The sequence below is a fragment of the Lemur catta genome, chromosome 7 (assembly GCF_020740605.2).
Source record: "Lemur catta isolate mLemCat1 chromosome 7, mLemCat1.pri, whole genome shotgun sequence".
NCBI lineage: Eukaryota > Metazoa > Chordata > Mammalia > Primates > Lemuridae > Lemur > Lemur catta.
In genome coordinates, this window is record NC_059134.1 from 27,495,341 (window position 1) to 27,514,963 (window position 19,623).

General features: G+C 40.1%; 3 protein-coding genes across 13 annotated transcripts in view; 2 read left to right on the top strand and 1 right to left on the bottom strand.

Moving 5' to 3' along the window:
- Window positions 1-5,663: 5,663 nt before the first annotated feature.
- Window positions 5,664-9,374, bottom strand: C7H11orf1 (chromosome 7 C11orf1 homolog). Of its 2 annotated transcripts, XM_045556620.1 has the most exons (4): window positions 8,981-9,369; window positions 6,822-7,052; window positions 6,214-6,280; window positions 5,664-5,963 (listed from the first exon to the last, which is right to left on the bottom strand). In XM_045556620.1, exons 1-4 carry the CDS (start codon window positions 9,029-9,031, stop codon window positions 5,794-5,796), a joined length of 519 nt encoding a protein of 172 aa, XP_045412576.1. In that variant the 5' UTR covers window positions 9,032-9,369; the 3' UTR covers window positions 5,664-5,793. The 2 variants fall into 2 exon arrangements, with proteins under 2 accessions (XP_045412576.1, XP_045412577.1); XM_045556621.1 differs by lacking the exon at window positions 6,214-6,280 and having other exon boundaries at window positions 8,981-9,374.
- Window positions 9,375-9,414: 40 nt separating this feature from the next.
- FDXACB1 (ferredoxin-fold anticodon binding domain containing 1) lies at window positions 9,415-13,298 on the top strand. Of its 2 annotated transcripts, none has more exons than XM_045556618.1 (5): window positions 9,415-9,685; window positions 9,869-10,025; window positions 10,957-11,160; window positions 11,313-11,471; window positions 11,844-13,298. In XM_045556618.1, exons 1-5 carry the CDS (start codon window positions 9,451-9,453, stop codon window positions 13,024-13,026), a joined length of 1,938 nt encoding a protein of 645 aa, XP_045412574.1. In that variant the 5' UTR covers window positions 9,415-9,450; the 3' UTR covers window positions 13,027-13,298. The 2 variants fall into 2 exon arrangements, with proteins under 2 accessions (XP_045412574.1, XP_045412575.1); XM_045556619.1 differs by having other exon boundaries at window positions 9,415-9,622.
- Window positions 13,299-13,399: 101 nt separating this feature from the next.
- ALG9 (ALG9 alpha-1,2-mannosyltransferase) overlaps window positions 13,400-19,623 on the top strand; it is a 95,693-nt gene continuing 89,469 nt past the window's right edge. For 5 of the 9 annotated variants that reach the window (XR_006736332.1, XR_006736331.1, XR_006736333.1 and 2 more), the window contains exons 1-3: window positions 15,572-15,980; window positions 16,999-17,137; window positions 18,300-18,434. Coding sequence is in view for 6 of the 9 variants with exons in the window: in XM_045556613.1 (XP_045412569.1) it covers window positions 15,730-15,980; window positions 16,999-17,137; window positions 18,300-18,434 (525 nt within the window). In the remaining 3 variants the exon portion in view is untranslated. Of the gene's footprint in view, window positions 15,981-16,021; window positions 16,617-16,998; window positions 17,142-18,299; window positions 18,435-19,623 lie in introns of those variants that run through there. The other 4 variants (XM_045556614.1, XM_045556615.1, XM_045556616.1 and 1 more) reach the window with 4 other exon arrangements.

Consider the following 19,623-nt stretch of genomic DNA (forward strand, 5'->3'; position numbering starts at 1 on the left):
TTCATGGAAGTGAACCCAAGCTCCAGCCACAGGTGGTTTACCGTGATTAGTCCAAATCAAGCAGGGAAATTCCCTTCCTCTGTAGTGATTGATCTTGAAAGGGCTATGACTCAATTATGGCAAGTGAGACAGGAGGGAAGTCTGCTGAAGATGCTCTAGAAAAAGTTGTTAAACTAAGGTTTTGAAAAGATTCACCAAGAGAAAGAGAGAGAGAGAGACAATGGGAGAGAAATCTTCTTTTTCTTCCTCTGAATGTTGGAGCATGAGAATGCGATGCCTGGATTACCATAGCCATCTTGAAAACATGATCCAGCATCCATGATATGCTGAAGATGGTTGAACACAAAAATGATAAGATCCTGAGGTCTTGATGGGTCAATGGATTGCTGAATTGGCCAATTCTAGAGCTTCCCAACATCAGACTGTCTTATTGTAACTTGTTTTTGTTTAATTATGACATTTTATTTATTTTGAGATAGAGTCTCACTCTGTTGCCCAGACTACAGTGCAGTGACATGATTATAGCTCACTGCAACCTTGAAATCCTGGGCTTAGGCAATCCTCTCACCTTAGCCTCCTGAGTAGCTGGGACTACATGCCTATGCCACCACACCTGGCTAATGTTTCTTTAATTTTTTGTAGAGACAGAGGTCTTGCTATGTTGCCCAGGCTGGTCTCGAACACCTGGCCTCAAGTGATCCTCCTGCCTCAGCCTCCCAAAGCGCTGGGATTTGCAGGTGTGACCTACCCTGCCTACCCTATTTTATTAATACTTTAATTTTTAAAAAGTTTTTAGAGATAGGGTCTCATGTTGTTCAGGCTGGACTTGAACTCCTGGGCTCAAATGAACCTCCCATGTTGCTGGGACTTCAGGCACATGCCAACATGTCTGGCTGCTTAATCTATTTTGACATAGGTTTTCTGTTACTGGTAGGCAAAAACATCTGAACTGATATAGAGGCTGAAGTTAATAGTGCAAAAAACTGAAGAATGCCCTAGAAGCCATGTATCAACATTAATTGTTTTACTGAATTACCAGAAAATTTGTCAAGCAACGATTTGGTTTTAAATAAACCACAACTTTGACTATTAGATAATGAGACTTATGTTTTCAAAAAATTTGTTCATAATGCACAGGGTCATGTTTTTATTTAAAGTTACCATAAATGCCTAAGTTAGACTAGTTCCTTAGTGTTATTCTTTTCTAGATCATACCCTTTGCTATGTCTGTTCATAGCTACGATTTTAGTGTAGGACTTTTCTAGTCCAGTGTACTTGAGCGCTTTTTTTGAGCTTTACAGGTAGCTTATCCATGATTCTACTTCATTTCCTATATCTGAATTACACCAGACTTTCATGGAGGCAATTCTAAGTAGCATTTGTTTTTTAATATTAGCTAACATTTCTTGAGCACTTACTATGTGGTAGACACTGTGCTAAGTGCTTCACTTATTTATTTATTTATTTTTAAATTTATATTTTGATAGATTTAGTGGTACAGTGATTTTTGGTTACATGGATTAATTGTATAGTAGTGATATCTGGGTTTTGAGGGTACCCTTCACCCAAATAGTGTACATTGCACCCGATAAGTAGTTTTTCTTTTCTCATTCCCTCCCATCTCCCCTACTGAATCTCCAATGTTCCATTTTACCCTCTGTATGCCCCTGTGTATCTGTAGCTTAGTTTCCCCTTATAAGTGAGAACATGCAGTATTTGGTTTTCCATTCTTGCATTATTTCACTTAGGATAATGGCCTCCAGTTCCATCCAAGTTGCTGCAAAACACATTATTTCATCCTTTTTATGGCTGAGTAGTATTCTATGGTATATATGTACCATATTTTGTTTTTAAAAACAAATATTTATTTATTTATTTATTTATTTCAGAGGTGAGGTCTCACTATGTTGCCCCGGCTGGTCTTGAACTCCTGGTCTCAAGCTATTCTCCAGCCTCAGCCTCCCAAAGTACTGGGATTACAAGCATGAGCCACTGCACCCAGCCCTATATCACATTTTCTTTATCTACTCCTCAGTTCATGGGCACTTAGGTTGATTCCATACCTTTACAACTGTGAATTGTGCTGTGAAAAACATGAGTGCCAGTGTCTTTTTGATTAAATGATTTATTTTCTTCTGGGTAGATTTCCAGTAGTGGGATTGCTGGATCATATGGTAGATCTATTTTTAGTTCTTTGCGAAATCTCCATGCTGTTTTTCCATAGAGGCCATACTAATTTACATTCCCACCAACAGTGTATAAGTGTTCCCTTTCACTATATCCATGCCAACATGTATTGTTTTTTGACTTTTTAAAAATGGCCATTCTGATGGGGGTAAGGTGGTATCTCATTGTGGTTTTCATTTGCATTTCTCTGATAATTAGTGATGTTGAGTATTTTTTCACATTTGTTGGCCATTTGTGTATCTTCTTGTGAAAAATGTCTGTTCATGTCATTTGCCCACTTTTTAATGAGATTATTTGTTTTTTTCTTGCTGACTTGAGTTTCTTATATATTCTGGATGTAACACACTAATATGATATAATAATGTCCTTTGTCAGATGTAGAGTTTATGAATATTTTTCCCACTCTTCAGGTTGTCCATCTACTCTGTTGATTTATTTCTTTTGCTGTACAGAAGCTTTTTAGTTTACCTAGCACTCTGGGAAGCCAAGGCAGGTGGATGGTTTGAGCTCAGGAGTTCGAGACCAGCCTGAGCAAAAGCCAAACCCCGTCTCTACTAAAAACATAAAAAGAAATTATCTGGACAACTAAAAAAATATATATAGAAAAAATTAGCCGGGCATGGTGGAGCATGCCTGTAGTCCCAGCTACTCGGGAGGCTGAGGCAGAAGGATTGCTTGAGCCCAGGAGTTTGAGGTTGCTGTGAGCTAGGCTGATGCCACAGAACTCTAGCCTGGGCAAGAGTGAGACTCTGTCTAAAAAAAAAAAACCACAGTGAGATACCACTTTATGTCCAGTACAATGGCTATTTAAGACAAAAACAAAAAGAAAAAAACAGAAAATAAGAAGTGTTGGCAAGGATGTGGGGAAATTAGAACCTTAGTGTATTGCTGGTAGGAATGTAAAATGACACAGCCATAATGAAAAAGTTTGGCATTTCCAAACTGTTTAATATAGAATTATCATATGATCCAGCAATACACTTCTGAGTCTATACACCCCAAATAATTGAAAGCAGGGACTCAAACAGATACATGTATACTAATGTTCATAACAGCATTATTGATAACAGCAAAAGATGAAAACAATCTAAGTGACCATCAACAGATGAATGGAAAAGCAAAATGTAGCATATACATGCAAGGGAATATTATTCAATCTTAAAAAGGATACATGGCATAACACAAATGAACCTTGAAAACATTATGCTAAGTCAAACAAGCCAGCCATAAAAGGGCAAATGTTATATGATTCCACTTAAACAAGGTACCTAGAATAGATAAAAGACAGAAAATAGAATAGAGGTTACTAAGGGACAGGGGTGGGGGAATGAGTTATTGTTTAATATATACAGAGTTTCAGTTTAGGATGATGAGAAAGTTCTCAGAATAAAATAGTGGGGAGGGATGGTTGCACAGTATTGTGAATATACTTAACACTACTATACACTTAAAAATAGTTAAAACAGGCCGGGCATAGTGGCCCACTCCTGTTATCCCAGCACATTGGGAGGCTGAGACAGGAGGATTACTTGAGGCCAGAAGTTGGAGACCAGCCTGGGCAACATAGTGAGACTGTGTATTTACAAAAAAACTTTAAAAATTAGCTTGGCATGGTTGTGTGCACCTGTAGTCCTAGCTACTCAGGAGGCTGAGGCAGGAAGGATTGCTTTAGCCTAGGCGTTTGAGGTTGCAGTGAGCTATAATCACACCACTGCACTCCAGCCTGGGTGACAGAACAAGACACCGTCTTCTCACAAAAAAAAAAGAAAAAAAAAAGTGCTAGATACATAGGGAACAGAATAAGACATATAATACTATAATACATAAATTTAAAATACGTGCCTATAAAACAATATTTGTGTTACAAGAATGCACATATAGATTATTAGAATTAATGAGACAATACCTCAAATTCTAAAATTGACCTAACAGTGCAATGAAGTTTCAGTCACTATCCTAACTGTATCTTTTTGTGGAACGAGCTGATCCTAAATTTTGTATGGAAATGTAAAAGGTCAAAAATAGCTTAAACAATCTTAAAGAAAACAAGGGGAAAGTATTTTACTTACTAGGTATTAAGACTTATAAAAATAACTGGGCATGGTGGCATATGCCTATAGTCCCAGCCACTGGGGAGGCTGAAGCTGGAGGATCACTTGAGCCCAGGAGTTCAAATCCAGCCTAGGCAACATAGCAAGACCCTGTCTATAAAAACAAAAACAAAACAAAACAAAAACCAGACTCATAATACATAAAATCATTATAATTAAGACAGGAGGGTAATTAAGGTATTGTAACTAAGATAATACAAGGAATGATCGTTAGGCTAATAGAATATAATAGAGTCCAGAAACAGACCTACATGTACATAATTTATAATAAAAATGGCATTGAAGAGCAACAGAAAAATTACGGTCTTTTGAATAACTAATGGTGGGACAACTGGATAGCCATTTAGGAAAAAAAAAAAAGAAACTAAGTCACTACCTAACATCATATACAACATAAACTCCAGATCTATATCTGGAACATAAAATAATGAAGGTTTGGGAGGTAATATATGGAAGATATTTTTGGCCTCCTTGTTTAAGAAGACAATATAATATATGGTCAATAGATAGATATTGACTATATATTTTCCTCTTAAACAGGAGAAAAAAATAGGAAATACTGATAAACTTAACCACATTAAAATTCAGACTGTTGCCTTCCTATGTTCACCAACCCTAAACTATTCACAACCTTTTCTCAGTCCCTACCAGTTCCCTTCTTTGAAAGATCCATCTTAAACCAGTTGAATCATTATCCCAAATCCCTATAATCCCCTACTCTAACATCACCTTTTTGAATCATCACCAAGACTTTGTGTCAAGTTGATGTTCTTCCTTGCTACAGGAGGTTTAATAAGCTTTGTCTGATCAACAGGTTTCCTTAGTGATCTTTTAGGGGTGTACCTACTGATAGTCCTTACCTTTTTGAAATATATACTGAAATCTTTATAGATGAAATTACATTTCTGAGATCTGCCCCAAAATTGGTTCAATAAAATAGAGAAAGTAGATAGAAATACATAAGATTAGTCACAAATTGTTGATGCTGGATAATGATACATGGGAATTCATTAGACTATCCTGTCTATTTTTACTTATGTTTTAAATTCTCTATAATAATAAACGAGTTGTATTTCTTTTCATAGACCTCAAGAGGGGATGCTTGTTAAAGTCATAGTCAAGTTACACTATATGGCTGTGACTACCTGGCTTATATTCAGGAAACATCTACTCAAAGATAGCCGAAGTTATGCTGGATTTTGCAGTCCAGCCACTGACAGAAGGCAGGGAAGAGCAGACTGGTTGTAGATTTGAGAGAAATAATTCTTTTTAAATTAGAACACCCCTAATGTATCACTAAAAATAGATATAATTAACTTAAATTTGATATTTAAATCTTGGTTAAAACAATGAAGGGATAGAGAATATTTTCTGTATTTTTTGCTTTATTTATTCAAAGAGTGAAATAGTGTTACAGTGAGCTAAATTTTTAGTTATGCTTAGAATAACTTCCTAATACAGTCTACTCTGGAAATATTAAGCTTCTTTTTCTGTCTTAGAATCCCTGAAACTGGTCAATATTAGGATCCCATACACATGCAGGGTGATGCCCAATTTGAGGTTTTGAATAGCTACTCATATAAGTTGACTTTTCTGTGCATTTGTATCGAGGAGGATCCAGTTCAGGTTGATGTCCTGGGAACCAGTGAGGCTCTCGCTTAAATCCTGAGGGAAGAAAAAAGAGAAGAAAACACAAATGGAAACAGTCAACAGCAAGGAGTTTTAGTAACTGATTTCAATCTTATTTCTGAGGGCGTAGACAGTGAGTATTGTCAAATTGAGAAAAGAGAAAAACTTTTCACTCATTCATTCACTTATTCACCCATTCCGTTTACTTTTATTTGCATTCCTTCTATGTGCCAGGCACTGAGTTAGGTTCTGAAAATGCAAGAATTAAAAATAATAGTCTACATACTATGGGTCGAAAGTGGCATTTTGTTGTTGTAGCTTGCATCATATGTTGTTTCAAAGTAGTGCCCAAACTGGAAAGAAAAATTAATAGATTAAGAATTTAGAAGTCTGTATCTAATATCAGGAAATAAAGGACAATATGACATGAATTCTAACAGGTTCTGTCATATTTTAGATGGATTAGAGGTCTATATGTTGTTACTGTATATCCTTCTAACTTTCATATCTTTTGTCTGTTTGTTTGTTTAGGAGAGATTTAGGAGCAAGACTCAGATACATGACAAGTCTAGTTAGGCAAGGAGCAGGGGAGAAGCTAGCCTGAGTCAGAAGACATTATTCATTCCTGTGGATTAACACATAAAGTCCAAACAGGAGCAAGAGAAGAAGAGTACCCCCCTCCCCATCCTTTTGATACTTACAGATAATATAATATTCAAGTTGATAGTAAAGTGGGATAGGTCGGTCCAGCTGAGGACTTTTTCTCTGCCCCAACCACTTCACTAAACAGAGGCCTAAGAGAGCACTGCACTGGCAGTTATTAGATTCCTGTCTCTCAAATGGCCACAGGCATTTCTTTTGGTAACAGAAGGCAACAAGAAAAATTCAGATTACCTGGGAAGGCAAGGGTTTGGGCTGCACAATATTCCTTAGGTCATATCTTTCTTGGTTCCAGTTGCCCATCAGGGTACGGTTAGAATAGGAATTCTCATTACTGGTGCATCTCCATCCATACTGAAAAAACTTGGACATGTCATTCCAATCGGTCCACACTTCACCATGGCCATCTGCATTAATCAGGCTGCCATAGTGTGGGTTTGTGAGGAAACAGGCAAGGTTCTGTCGCTGGAAAAAGACAATAGAAAAAAAGCTTGTTGCACAAACCAGAGAAAAGAAAAGGCGTCCTTTTATACCTTCTGCTTTATATGGCCAGGTATAACAAAAGCACACCTTACTAATGATCTAGGCTTTTCTCCAAATTTAATTGTTGTGGTTGTTTCTTCCTCTCCAGGCCCATGAACTCTTTGATCTATCCTCTCAAACGCCAGCAGTGGATGACTACATAGATTAAATGCCCTCTCTCCAAAAAACAGGAAAACCTTAGTATCCCCAATACTACATGAAGAACTAGCTATATGTTTACGTAATTTAACAGTTTAAGGACTAAAGGTATTGCCATAGTCAAAGAGAATAGGTAGAAGTAAGAGTTGAATAACTAGATAACACAATGATCAAAAAATGATAATTTCCTTCCTTCTAGGCCCAGTTCAAATGCCTTCCCTGAAGTTAACTTCTCTCTCCTTTTATCTCACACAGAACTTATCTTCATATCTTTGATTGTATTTGTAACTTTCTACCATACGTTTGAGCTCTTTGAGTCCATGCCCTATCTCCTAGGCTGAACTGTATACCCCTTGAGGACTGGATCTCTGTTTTATTCATTATTGTACCCTATCTCTCTGCCTGTCCTCCCAATCCACAGTCGTTTGCATATACCAGATGATCAACTTTTTTTTTTTCCTGCCTAAAGATGAGTCTGGTTCCCTGGCTTAGGGAGCAAGGTGATACCTTCACTGAAGAAGAGTAACTTGATGCTGAATAGCTTGGGTTGTTTGAAGAGTTCACAGGAGAGTGACAGAAATCCTTATTTAGCTGTTCCATGTTCTTCAAAAGAGGAGATGTCACCAAACCTGGCCTTCCCAGTTCTTCAAACATAGATCACTCAGATTACCATGCCGAAGTGGCCATGATTTGAGAGTCACTGCCCACCTGCTTTCCCACAGGCAGAGATAAAACTAATAATGTAGCATTAAAGGATGGCATCTCAAGTAACTGCCCTCACACCATCCACCTTTATGAAGACAGGTGCATGTACTGATGTCACTAAACAGAATGATGACTAGAGTAGCTGGACCCACAAGAGTCCAACAGGCCTAGTACTCAGACTGGTGAACTAGGTGTCATTGTCTCTAGGGCTGGAATGACAGATATGACCATCCATTCAGTTGTCCAAGCCAGAAGCCTAGGGCTTATCTTTGACTCTACCTTCTCTTTCAACATTCAACCCACTCACCAGGTCTTGTTGATTTTTCAGTCAGTCCACTATCCTCCATCCCCATGGCCAAGTTCCAATTTAGATCACCATTAGCCTTGTCTCCATTACTGCAGTAGCTTCCTATCTTACCTCTTTACCATCAGCCTTGTTCCTCCACAATCCTTTCTCCACAGGAAAGCAGCATTCTTGAGAATGAAAGTCTGATTGTGTTATCTTCCTATTTAAAACTTTTCAGTGGTTTTGCACTATTTTCAGAATAAGGTTCAGCCTGTTAAAATCGCTTATAAAGCACCATCTGGCCCTGCTTAACTCTTCAGTCTCACCTGTCACCCACTCTCTCTCCATCTGTTTTTCTGTCATGCTTTTGTATATATTGTTCCTTTTGTCTCTTCACTCCTCTTGACCCAGGTTAGGTATGCTTTTCCCCCCTTAGCTTTCAACTCAGGTTCACTTCATCCAGGGACTCTTCCCTCTTCACCCCCAAACTTGGTAAAAGTCCCTTTCCATACCACCCTGAATCTTTCCACTCACAGCACACATCCCACTATATCAGAGTTGCCTCTTTTACCGTTCGCATTTTCCACATGACTGTAGACTCAGTGAAATCATAGGCCACATGTTGTTCATTCATATATCTACCCACCCTCACGGTGGCCTGTCACATAATAGGCTCTCAATAACACTTCTTGAATGAATAGAAGGTAGGGGATGGAAGTACCTGGAAAAATTCTGAGCAGCAGAGACAACGGGATGCAGCCATTTCGGACATGAAGGTAGGTACAAAATCTTCCGTGTTAGGAACATGCAGGACACAGTCCAACCTCTTCTTGGCCTCAGCCCCGCCGGGTTTCTTTCACTCAGAACTCGCCTCACCTCTCTGAGCTAGTGACTGCTTGTGACCTCATGAAAGTGTGACGAAGTCACTTAAGGGCCATACTCGGGCTAAAAGGCACTTTGATCTTCCTAAGGGGAGAGCAGGGTGAAGGGACTGGGAAGCGGGTGTCTCGCTTTTGCACCCATGGTTACAGTCCTTCCTTGGAGTGCCTGCACGAGTTCGTGAAGACAACCGGGTGCCGTAGTGCGTCATCAACCAGTGACGGGTGAAGAGGGGGCGGGCAGAGACCCGCGAAGGAAGTGACGTAATAAACGAGCGCCACAGAGAACGCGAGAGGCGAGCCCGGGAAGGCCATGGGCCCTGGGCGCCTCCTCTTGGTTGGGGAGGGGAATTTCTCCTTCGCCGCTGCTCTGAGCAATACCCTGGATGCGAGCACTAGCCTAACCGCCACCTGCCTCCCGAGCCTGGTCGACTTGACCCGGGATCCAGTGGCTCGGGAGAATCTACAGCGCCTGCGCGAGCGAGGTAGCGAGGCCGGCCCCTTTGCGAAGCCCCGCCCAGCAGCCAGCCCTTCCCGAAGTGAAAAGGGTAGGGGCGTGGGAATGTAACCCTAGTGGGGCTTGCTCTTGCTCATCCCTTGGTTATGCACAGAAACCCTGCTGCCTATAGCTGGGCTGGTTTGCGCGGTTTAGGTTAGGAAGAGTATTTCTGTGGTTCCATATCTTAAGACATCCTTCTGTCTATATTTCGCGCCGCCAAACTCTTTGCTAGGTGCTGAGGTACGTTTCGGTGTGGACTGCACCCGACTGGCAGATGCCTTTGAACTGCACGACAGGGGATTTGATCGAATTTATTTCAACTTTCCACACTGTGGACGCAAAGCTGGAGTAGCTAAGAACAGGGAACTGCTTGCCAAGTTTTTCCAGAGGTGAGGAAGGGAGAGCCCTCATAAGTAAAATGTTTAAGATGTCCATAACATCGTTACTGCACTCAAACATTTTAGTTGGGGAAATAACATAGACGTGTGTAAATTACTATGATATGTTCAGAAGAGAACATAAAGTTCAAAAGGAACCCACAATCTAGTTAGAAAGGCAGACATATAACCCTAAATGCTAAGTAAAAGTGCAAATAATGTGCTCTTGGGTGTGTAAAGGGAGGATCGTTTATTTCTGGTAATGCAAAATAACGACAGCCAGTGTAGTTTAATGGCTAAGAGTGTGGACCACACTGCTTGGATCCAAATCGTGGCCCACCACCTGACTATAATAACAGATATGTGATTTTAGGCTTGCTTGCTTAATCTTTATGTGCTTCTGTTTCCTCATCTGTAAACTTGGGATATTAACTAACTGCCTCATAAAATTATTGTGAACTTAAAACAGTGCTTTACATTATCATACCAAAATAGAAGATTCTATTTAAGGTGTCCTGTGGGTCACAGTTGTCAAGAAACTTCTCACAGAGGCAGTATTTTAAGGTAGTATTTGAAGTATAGAACTTGAATTGGCAGGAGGGCAATGAATAGAATTTCCTAAATGGGGAGAAACAGCCTAAGCAGTGAATCATGTATAGGAACTTTGCAGACTTTGGTCTTTCTGTGACATATAGATGAACACTACAAATGCGAAGCAGATGACACTCTGGTCAGCTGCTAGTATCAGTGGGTTGAACATTTAATTTATATTCTTGTTTACTTCCGGCTACTTTCTTCTGCATTTTTGGGGTCTAACAGACCTTTGCAAGTAACTGTGGTTGGATTTTAATTATTTCACAGCTAAGCCATGTGTATATTGCTAACTCCTGTGGTAATTTCTACTTGTTTCTGATAAATAGCTGGATTTTTTTTTCTCTATTAGTTGTGCAGATGTTCTTGCAGAGGAAGGAGAAGTCCATGTGGCATTGTGTAGAGGACAAGGTGGGACTCCTGCTGATAAGCCCCAGAGAGAATGGCACAACAGTTGGCAGGTTGTTGCCATGGCAGCTCTGGGGGGATTTATTTTAAGTGATGTGCATCCTTTCAGCTGTGAGGCTGTGCCAGGGTATAAATGCACCGGGTATAGGTAAGTATAACATAGGTTTGTTTAAGCCTTCTTGTTTTTAATCTCTCTCACTAGTGATAAAAATTTCTCATAGACTCAGCCCCTAACAATTCAGTTCCTAGAAATACTTTCTTTAATAATGACAGACTTCATACTGGTGTCTACTTTGCCAGGAGTCAAGATAAATCTTTTCATGTAGAAGGTGCTTTGAATCATATCTTCACCCGGAGCTTACCCTTTGAATGTTCTCAACCCAGAATCTTCAGAATCAAAGTAGGTGACCAGTGGTTTTCCTTTCCAGAACCAGAAGCACTTGTAGGAAAGTTGAACAGGTAACCTGTTATTTTGCTGGAAATCTCTTCCATCTCTAGTTGTATCCTGATTGTCTTGATGGCAACCATATATTGAGTGTATTGTACATAAATTGTTAGTGATGTTGGTGCTATGATTAATTGTCAGTATGGCCTCCTTAACCCTCTTTATAACTGAAAATTGTCATATTTCCCAATATATTCTAGGGATGGTGCCTGTCAGACTTTTGAAACACATGATATCTCTCCTTACAGTAGAAGATTTCCTTGTTTCCTTTCGAGATCAACTTTAGGATAATTGTTTTCTCTATAGTTATTTGTGTTTTTAATTCTAGCTACATTATAATTTGTTATTTTAAGTTAGAAAAGTTATTTTTTTATGTGTTTAAGCAGGAGTTTCCTGGAAGCACCTTCATGTCATCCTATCAAAACCATAAATGAGAAACTCATTGCTGAATTGGGCAAAACTTTCCCTCTAAAAAGGTTGAAGTGTTCCTTCCCATTGCTGCTCCAGGAAGATGCCAGTGTTCTCCCTTCCTGGAACTGTGACATTCTGTCAACTGCCTTTTGGATTAATCTCTGTGAAGATAACTCCAATTCTGAGTCACTGACTAGTGGGACAACACAAGATATGGAGGACTTTTTAGTGTCATTTTCACAACTTAGCCTTCCCAAGGGTCCTGGAAGAGATGGTAAAGAAGCAGCTCATGAAGGAATCTGTGGCCAGGCCAAGGTCTGCCTTAGACCATCTCTCCTAGTTTACATTCAGGCTGTCATCCAAGCACCAGACTTCCTCCCAGGTTCTCTGCATATCATCAGTGGACCTGTCTTTCAGAAGTGCCGCATTTTGCCTTTTACAATGCCAGTATTTCATGAGATTTTACTTATCCTTGGGTTTAATCAAAATTTGAAGGATAGCTGTCTTCAGTCACTGCTGGATCACCTGAAGGGTATTCTGGATAGCCTTCTGACCCAGACAATGCTGGAAGGCTCTAAGCTGAGTAGTTCAGTGGAATTTGTTCTTCAACCAAATGGAAAAGATTATATGATTTGTGTGGAGGTTCATAATTTTGGTCCAGATTGTGCCAAGGACCTAATTATTGGGTCTGTCACCACATCTGCTACAGGCATTACACATAAAGAACAGTGTTTTGTGTTTGTGTCTATGAACTTGGACTTATTAGCCATGCTTGTGTGGAGTATCTCTGACTGGAGAATATTGTGGACCTTTGATAACCGTTTCCTGAAAAATTTTGTCCCTGAGAAAATGGAGCCCTTTAAAAGCTATTCCCTGTATCCTCCATGTTACATACATGATATTAGTTTTTGGTTAGATAAGAAGAAAGGATTTGATGAACTTGAGTTTCACACTGTGGCCCGAGCAGTGTCCCAGGACACTGTTATATCCGTACAATTCCTTAGTCATTTTCAGCATCCAAAGACTGAACAGGTCAGTCTCTGCTATAGATTGACTTACCAGACCTGTGACAAGGCCCTCACCCAGCAGCAGGTAGCATCAATGCAGTCCCAGTTTAGGAAGGAGATTGAAAAACGACTGCATGTTACACCCCGGTAGTTTAGTAAATTATTTTCTACAGTGTGATCCTTCATTGGTGTGGATGTGAATAAGAACGACCAACTTGCAACCAGTAGTCCTTTCTGGATTGTGCTTCTTTTTTTTTTTGTAGAATCTTTTACTTTGTGACTATAGCCACTATTGGTTGACCTTAAAGATGCCTTGACTCTATCACTTAAAATTATAGACTATAATATGATTGGTGATGTTTGGAGTTGTGCAGTATTTTGGTCCTGAGTAATGACTATGACAATAAACAAAATAGCATCTTCTATTTTAGATGCTCTATTCCTGAAGAGGTAGTAGAACTTATTTTCCAAACTGTCAGTTCTTCTTCCCTTAACTCTATTGTATCATTTCATTAAATCAATTTATGAGAGGAGTTTCTGCAGTCAGACAGACCAACATTTATTAGCTTGCTAAGTTGAAAATATTCTATAATTAGTATTGGTTATTATTATTATCATCATCATCATAATTTTTTTTTCTTGTGGTTGACTATTGTTAAAGTCATGGAAGTAATAAGTGTCGGATTTAGAGTTAACATTGGGTCTAACTCCAAAGCCTGTGTTCTTTCTGCCACTTTCTGTTACTCCTCCTTCCCCAGTCCTCTTCAACAGTAATCACTTAACTGTGACTAACTCTAAACTTTGCTCCCTAGATTTTGGGGCCTTCTGCTGTTGTTAAGTATCTCTTCAGGGACACTGGGAAATTGGTTCAGCCCAGGACTCTGCAGAATGGGGTACTCTAACGTGAATTAACATATGTTCCTGTTAATAGGCTCCACAGATTGGAATTATATTGTAAACTCTGTGAAGGAAATGACTTTCTTATTTATTTTTGGAGAAAAGTATGTGGGAAGGCAAGAATGGAAGAGACAAATTCGGGGGTTATTGTGACAATGCAAATAGGAGATAATGATGACCTGCACCAGGATTGGATAATACTTAGAAGGACTTGCTGATGAATTAAATGTATGTGTGTGGGCGAGAGGGGAGTGGGGATAGAGAAATAGGGGAATCAAGCAGGACTCCTGGGTTTTTGACCTGAGTACCTAGAACAGAAGTGTCAGTAAGACAGATGGGAAAACTGCCATTGGAGTAAGTTTGGGGAGTAGAATAAAGAATCAAGGGATTTCTTGTGTATTGCTGAGCTCTTCATACAGACTATTTGCTAACTGAGGGCAGGTGATATGATTTATACCTTTCTTCTATCCCCAGTAGTGCCTGGTATGTGGATAAAGTAGCATATGAGGTGGTTCTTAAAACAAGACTAGGGATGTGACAAGGGAGAATTGTTAGGCAGGGAGGGTGTGCATTTCAGGCAGAGGGCATACATGAACAGTGGTATAGAGAAGGGAACATTTGGGGCACTTTCCAGGCTAGTTGGAATGTAAAGTGTGTATAGGAAAGTAGTGACAGAAAAGATTAGAAAGGTAGATTGGGGCTGGAGTTAGTTCATGAAAGACTACATGCTGGAATAAAGTTTGTACTTTATTTGGCAGGCAATAGGGAAAACTCTTGTGATTTTTTTTTTTTTTAGAAGCCTCTTCCCAGAAGAATCTCTGGTGATTTTTGATTAAGGAAGTGACACAGAGTAGTGCTTTGGAAAATTAATTGGGTATTGTTGCCAAGGATGAATTTGAGATGGGAGATCCCTATAAAGATGCTACTGTAGTAGTCCTAGATAGAGATAGAGACGGACCTGCATTAGAGCTAAATGAACAAGAGGAGACAGATACACGAGATATAGCTAAGCTGGATGTTTGAACTTGGTTACTAACGACTGCATGTGGGAGTTTAGCAATATAATCAATCGCCATTTTCAATACTTGGGCATTTTTCATATGAAGTCATAACCTTCTGGGACCTTGTCAAGTTTAATGCTCCCTCTGTGAACTTGTTCCCATTACTGGTATGGAGCTCTGCAGGGTGGGATAGAGCTCTGTGATTAGGGGGATGGATACAGTGTCAGGATTAGAGGAATGACCCTCAAGAGTCACAGGTTGCTACCATCAACGTATCAGTATAAAAATACCTGTATAAAATCAAGAGCTTTTTCCTGATCTGGTGGGAAGAGCATGGGCCTTATGGTAAGACAGTCCTGGGTTAGAATATTGCTCTACCATTTACTAGTTTTGCAACCTTGGTCTTCAGTTTCCTTATCAATAAAACAAGCCTGTTGTATTAAATTGAAAATGGATAAAATATATAAAATGCCTGCCACAGTGCTGTAGTAGCAATGACAGTGACAGATGTCTGGTTCAATTTGTTGCATAGAATTTCATCAGTCTACTCTGCCATTACCAGTTTCTCTGATGCACTCATTAGCGAACAGGCTGTCTCTGTCACTCTCACTGAAATACATAGAAGGCAAAGTGTTGAACTGACATTTTAAGGCTTTCCCCTTTGGTAAGCAGCTGTGCTATGATCTTTAACTGAATACCTCTTCATGTCTCACTTTGTAGATTTGTTTAATCACTTTCTATTTGTGCTTTCATTTAAATAAGGGATCTAAGGAACGATTTTTGTAAGGGAGTGGAGAATGCTGAAAAGTGAGGAAGAGTGAAGAGGAATGCCAAGAGTTGGAAGTGAAAGGGATAGTCATGATGGGAAAAGTCTCAAATCTCAGGTCCTATATCTTTGCTACTACAGGATTTGCCCCAATTGGCCCAATAACATCATAATTTAGTTCTTTCTGCGCATGTCAAGGTCTTTTGTCCCTCAGCGGACACCGTTTGCCACCCAAAGCTATGTCTCCGCGCTTGCCGACTTCCTAGGGTGCCAAATCCTACCCTTTTTTCTCAAGCTTGCCATGGCGAGCCGAGGGGCTCGGCAGCGCCTGAAGAGCAGCGGGGGCAGCGCGGGCAGCGGTGGGGACACGGCCCCGGCCGCGGACAAGCTGCGGGAGCTGTTGGGCAGCCGAGAGGCGGGCGGCGCGGAGCACCGGAGCGAGTACGTGTGCGGGCGCGGCGGGGGCGTGGCCGGCCCGCGCGGCTCGGGCTGGCCGGGGAGGGTCTCTGCAGCGCGGCGCGGGGCTTCCTGTGGGCAGGCCTCCGGGTCTGAGGCCCCGGCTCCCTCTTCAGCTAAGTCCTTCTTTTCCTGGGCAGGCTAATGTTCGGTCTTCGCCCCGCTTTTGATCCCTACACCTCGGGTCCCTTCTCTCTTGTAAAGATACCTTTGGAGTGCAGATCTGTGATGCTTCTGGCCCAGTCCCAGAGTGGGCTGGCGTGGTGGTGGTAGGCTGGGCAGAGCCTCTCTGGGAGACACTGGCAGGAGCAAAGAGTAAATCTTTTGCAACTGTTTCTCACAGCTTCTGGTATTCCCCCACAAGTGCCGACCCTTTACTTTATGTGGTCCACCCCAACCTCCAGCACCTGCAACCGCAACCACCTCTTCCCAAGCCTGGGCGACTGCATGTTAGAACTGCATTAAAGGAGCAGCCAGCATATGGAATGGGAGGAGGTTATGTACCGTGCACATGTTAGGCCTCTACTCATTTGAACATAGGGGAAATGAATCAAGCCATGGAGAGTGATGACCTTGTTAAGGGAAGAAAGAAAAGGGGAGTGAGAGCTTTGTGGCCTTCAAGTGAGTGATTAGTTGGCTTGGGATAAATTGAGTGTCGCAGAAGCAACGAGCTAAAGTGTATGAGTTAGTTAACTTACTCCTTAAAAGCAGGAAGTGGACAGAGTGATTTGATTAAAGTCGTAATTCTGTGGGAAGATCGCTTGAGCCTTGGAGTTGGTGTCTAAACTGGGCAACATAGGGAGACCGCACGCCCCCCCCCTTTGGAGAATTGCTTTTAAGTCTTAATTCTTTCTTTATTCATTTTACTGAAAAAGAATAACTAATAGTTCACCTATTTAGTTGAATACCTTAAGTGCTTTGATGTCGCTTGCCGTTTCTGTCTAGTTTTAGTCCTTCTGGTTAGAGGGTCCTTCCTGACATATACTTTTTTGCCTCTGAACAGGTTATCTGGGAACAAAGCAGGACAAGTCTGGGCACCTGAAGGATCTACTGCTTTCAAGTGCCTGCTTTCAGCAAGGTTATGTGCTGCTCTCCTGAGCAACATCTCTGACTGTGATGAAACATTCAACTACTGGGAACCAGTGGGTGATTTCTTTAGTTTTCTTTTTTTGTTCTTGATTTTGCTGCTTGGTACTTATTACCCATCAAGAGACAACTAATATATGAGTGTGACGATTAGTAAAATAACTGTATTTTCACCTTTGCATTCTAAGCTGATGATTTATCTACTATTGAAGGCTGCAGAGAATTTAGCTGGTTTACTCAAAGGTGTAATTTGTAATTTTCTTCTAAATTTTTAAAAAAAATACTTGGAGATAGTTTTCAAAGGTAACAACTACTGCAAAACTTAAAGGAAAAACAATAGCTCTCTTTCCACTTCTCATTTCCAAATCCCACTCCCCAGAGATAACCACTGTTTTTGAACCATTTTTCAGTTTTTTAAGTTATTCTGATGCCAAAATAAAGTGTTACTAAGTAATATGCTTATACTGCTGTTTATTGATTTGTACATTATCTGTTGATTTCTTTTTTGTTGTTGTTTAGTTTTTGTTTTTTGAGACAGGGTCTGTCTGTCACTTGGGCTAGAGTGCAGTGGCATCATCACAGTTCACTGCAACCTCCAACTCCTGGCTCACGTGATCCTCCTGCCTCAGCCTCCCCAGTAGCTGGGACTGTAGGCACATGCCACCACACCTGGCTCATTTTTCTATTTTTTATAGAGACAGGGTCTCACCTGTGCTTAGGCTGGTCTCGAACTCCTGGCCTCAAGCACCCCTCCCATTTCAGCCTCCTAAAGTGCTAGGATTACAGGTATGAACCACTGCATCCAGCCTGTTGACTTCTATTATTATTATAGAAAGTTCAGAGAGAAAATTTTCTGATCACATTTTGCATCAATAAAATAAAGAATGCTTAGTGTAGGTAGTTTAAGGAGAATATAAGATTTAAAGTTTTTCTGTTTTGACTAAAAACTATTTTAAAAAACTAAGCAGGGCATAGAATTCAAGCCTTCAGTGTGGACTAAACAACATTTGCAGAATTTATAATGTATAAATATTTTTAATATTGATATTGGGTCATTTTGATTTTTTAAATCTATTTATTACAATTCTTGCAGAGAATGTCAGCATTTTTGTGTACCTTTGTCTCTTTAATATTTCAACTCAGAAACTTCACTTGTATCCTCTTAACAGGGATTTTTGGCCAATGTAACCCTGAATTCATGTGTTTTTGTACTTTTAGACACACTACCTCATCTATGGGGAGGGGTTTCAGACTTGGGAATATTCCCCAGCATATGCCATTCGCTCCTATGCTTACCTGTTGCTTCATGCCTGGCCAGCTGCATTTCATGCAAGAATTCTACAAACTAATAAGGTAAGGGCAGGCCAATCTGGAAACAGTCACAACTGATCAAGAGGTGAGTCTCTGGAATAGTTTTGAGAAAAGGACAAAATATATTGGTAGTTAAGAAGGGATTTTTTAAAAAGAAGAATCATTTATTCATTCACCACTCAACAAATATTAATGGAGCAACTTTTATTTGGTAGACACTGTGTTAAGTGCTGTGGTTGTAACAATGACCAAATACCTGACTTTATGGAACTTACTGTTTAGTGGTGAAGATGAACATTGAACAGTAATTCTAAATGCACTGGGTCTTATGGAGGAAAAATACAATTTGCAATGGAATAGCATATTAGGAGGGGCTAATTTAATTAAGCAGAGTGCTGAGGAATAAGTAGGTATTAACTGGGACCTAACCTGATTAGTTTTCAAGAACTTGACTATGATGTGTCTTGCTTGGCATGGATTTCTTTGGGTTTATCCTGTTTGGAGTTTACTCAGTTTCTTGAATCTTTAGGCTTATGTCTTTTGCCAAATTTGAGAAGTTTTTAGCTGTTATTATTATTATTATTTTTTTTGAGTACTTTTTTAACCCTGTCCTATTTTTCCTCTTTTTTTGGAACTTCGATGACATGAATGTCAGGTCTTTTATTATTAGTCCCAGAGGTCCCTGAGGCTCTGTTCTTCCCCCCAACCACCAAGTCTGTTTTCTCTCTGTTGTTTACATGGAGTAATTTCTATTATTCTGTCTTCCAGGTCACTGATTTTTTTTTCCTCTGTCTCCTTCATTTCCTCTGTCCATCTTTCCATTTGATTTTGTTTAGTATCTTCTATTTCTTTACTGAGACTTTTTGCTTTTTCATTTGTTTCAGGCATGTTCTTAATTGCTCATTGAAGTATTTTTTACAATGGCTGCTTTAAAATTCAGATAATTCTAACATCTCTGTCATCTTGGTGTTGGAATCTGTTGATTGACTTTTTTCATTAAGTTTGAGATCTTCCTGGTTCTTGGTATGACAAATAATTTTCTGTTGAAAGCTGGAAATTTTAGGTATTGTCTTATGAGACTCTGGATTATTCATGGGCTCAGCATGCTTTCTTTGCACTAGTAGGCTCCTCACTCAGATCTTATTTAAGCCTTTTGTTTTAGCCGCTGCCTTTTTTTTTTTTTTTTTTTTTTCTGTTTTAACTTTGCTCTCTTACATTCCTGCTGAATAGT

What these genes read in the sequence shown, in the direction of transcription:
- C7H11orf1 (XM_045556620.1), bottom strand. Translation starts at nt 9,031, where the DNA reads ATGTCCGAAATGGCTGCATCCCGTTGTCTCTGCTGCTCAGAATTTTTC. An exon ending in GCTGCTCAGAATTTTTCCAG is followed by an intron (nt 7,053 to 8,980) that starts GTACTTCCATCC and finishes GTCTTTTTCCAG; the next exon opens with CGACAGAACCTTGCCTGTTT. An exon ending in AATGCCACTTTCGACCCATA is followed by an intron (nt 5,964 to 6,213) that starts GTATGTAGACTA and finishes TTCTTCCCTCAG; the next exon opens with GATTTAAGCGAGAGCCTCAC.
- FDXACB1 (XM_045556618.1), top strand. Translation starts at nt 9,451, where the DNA reads ATGGGCCCTGGGCGCCTCCTCTTGGTTGGGGAGGGGAATTTCTCCTTC. An exon ending in CCCTTCCCGAAGTGAAAAGG is followed by an intron (nt 9,686 to 9,868) that starts GTAGGGGCGTGG and finishes ACTCTTTGCTAG; the next exon opens with GTGCTGAGGTACGTTTCGGT. An exon ending in TATAAATGCACCGGGTATAG is followed by an intron (nt 11,161 to 11,312) that starts GTAAGTATAACA and finishes CTACTTTGCCAG; the next exon opens with GAGTCAAGATAAATCTTTTC.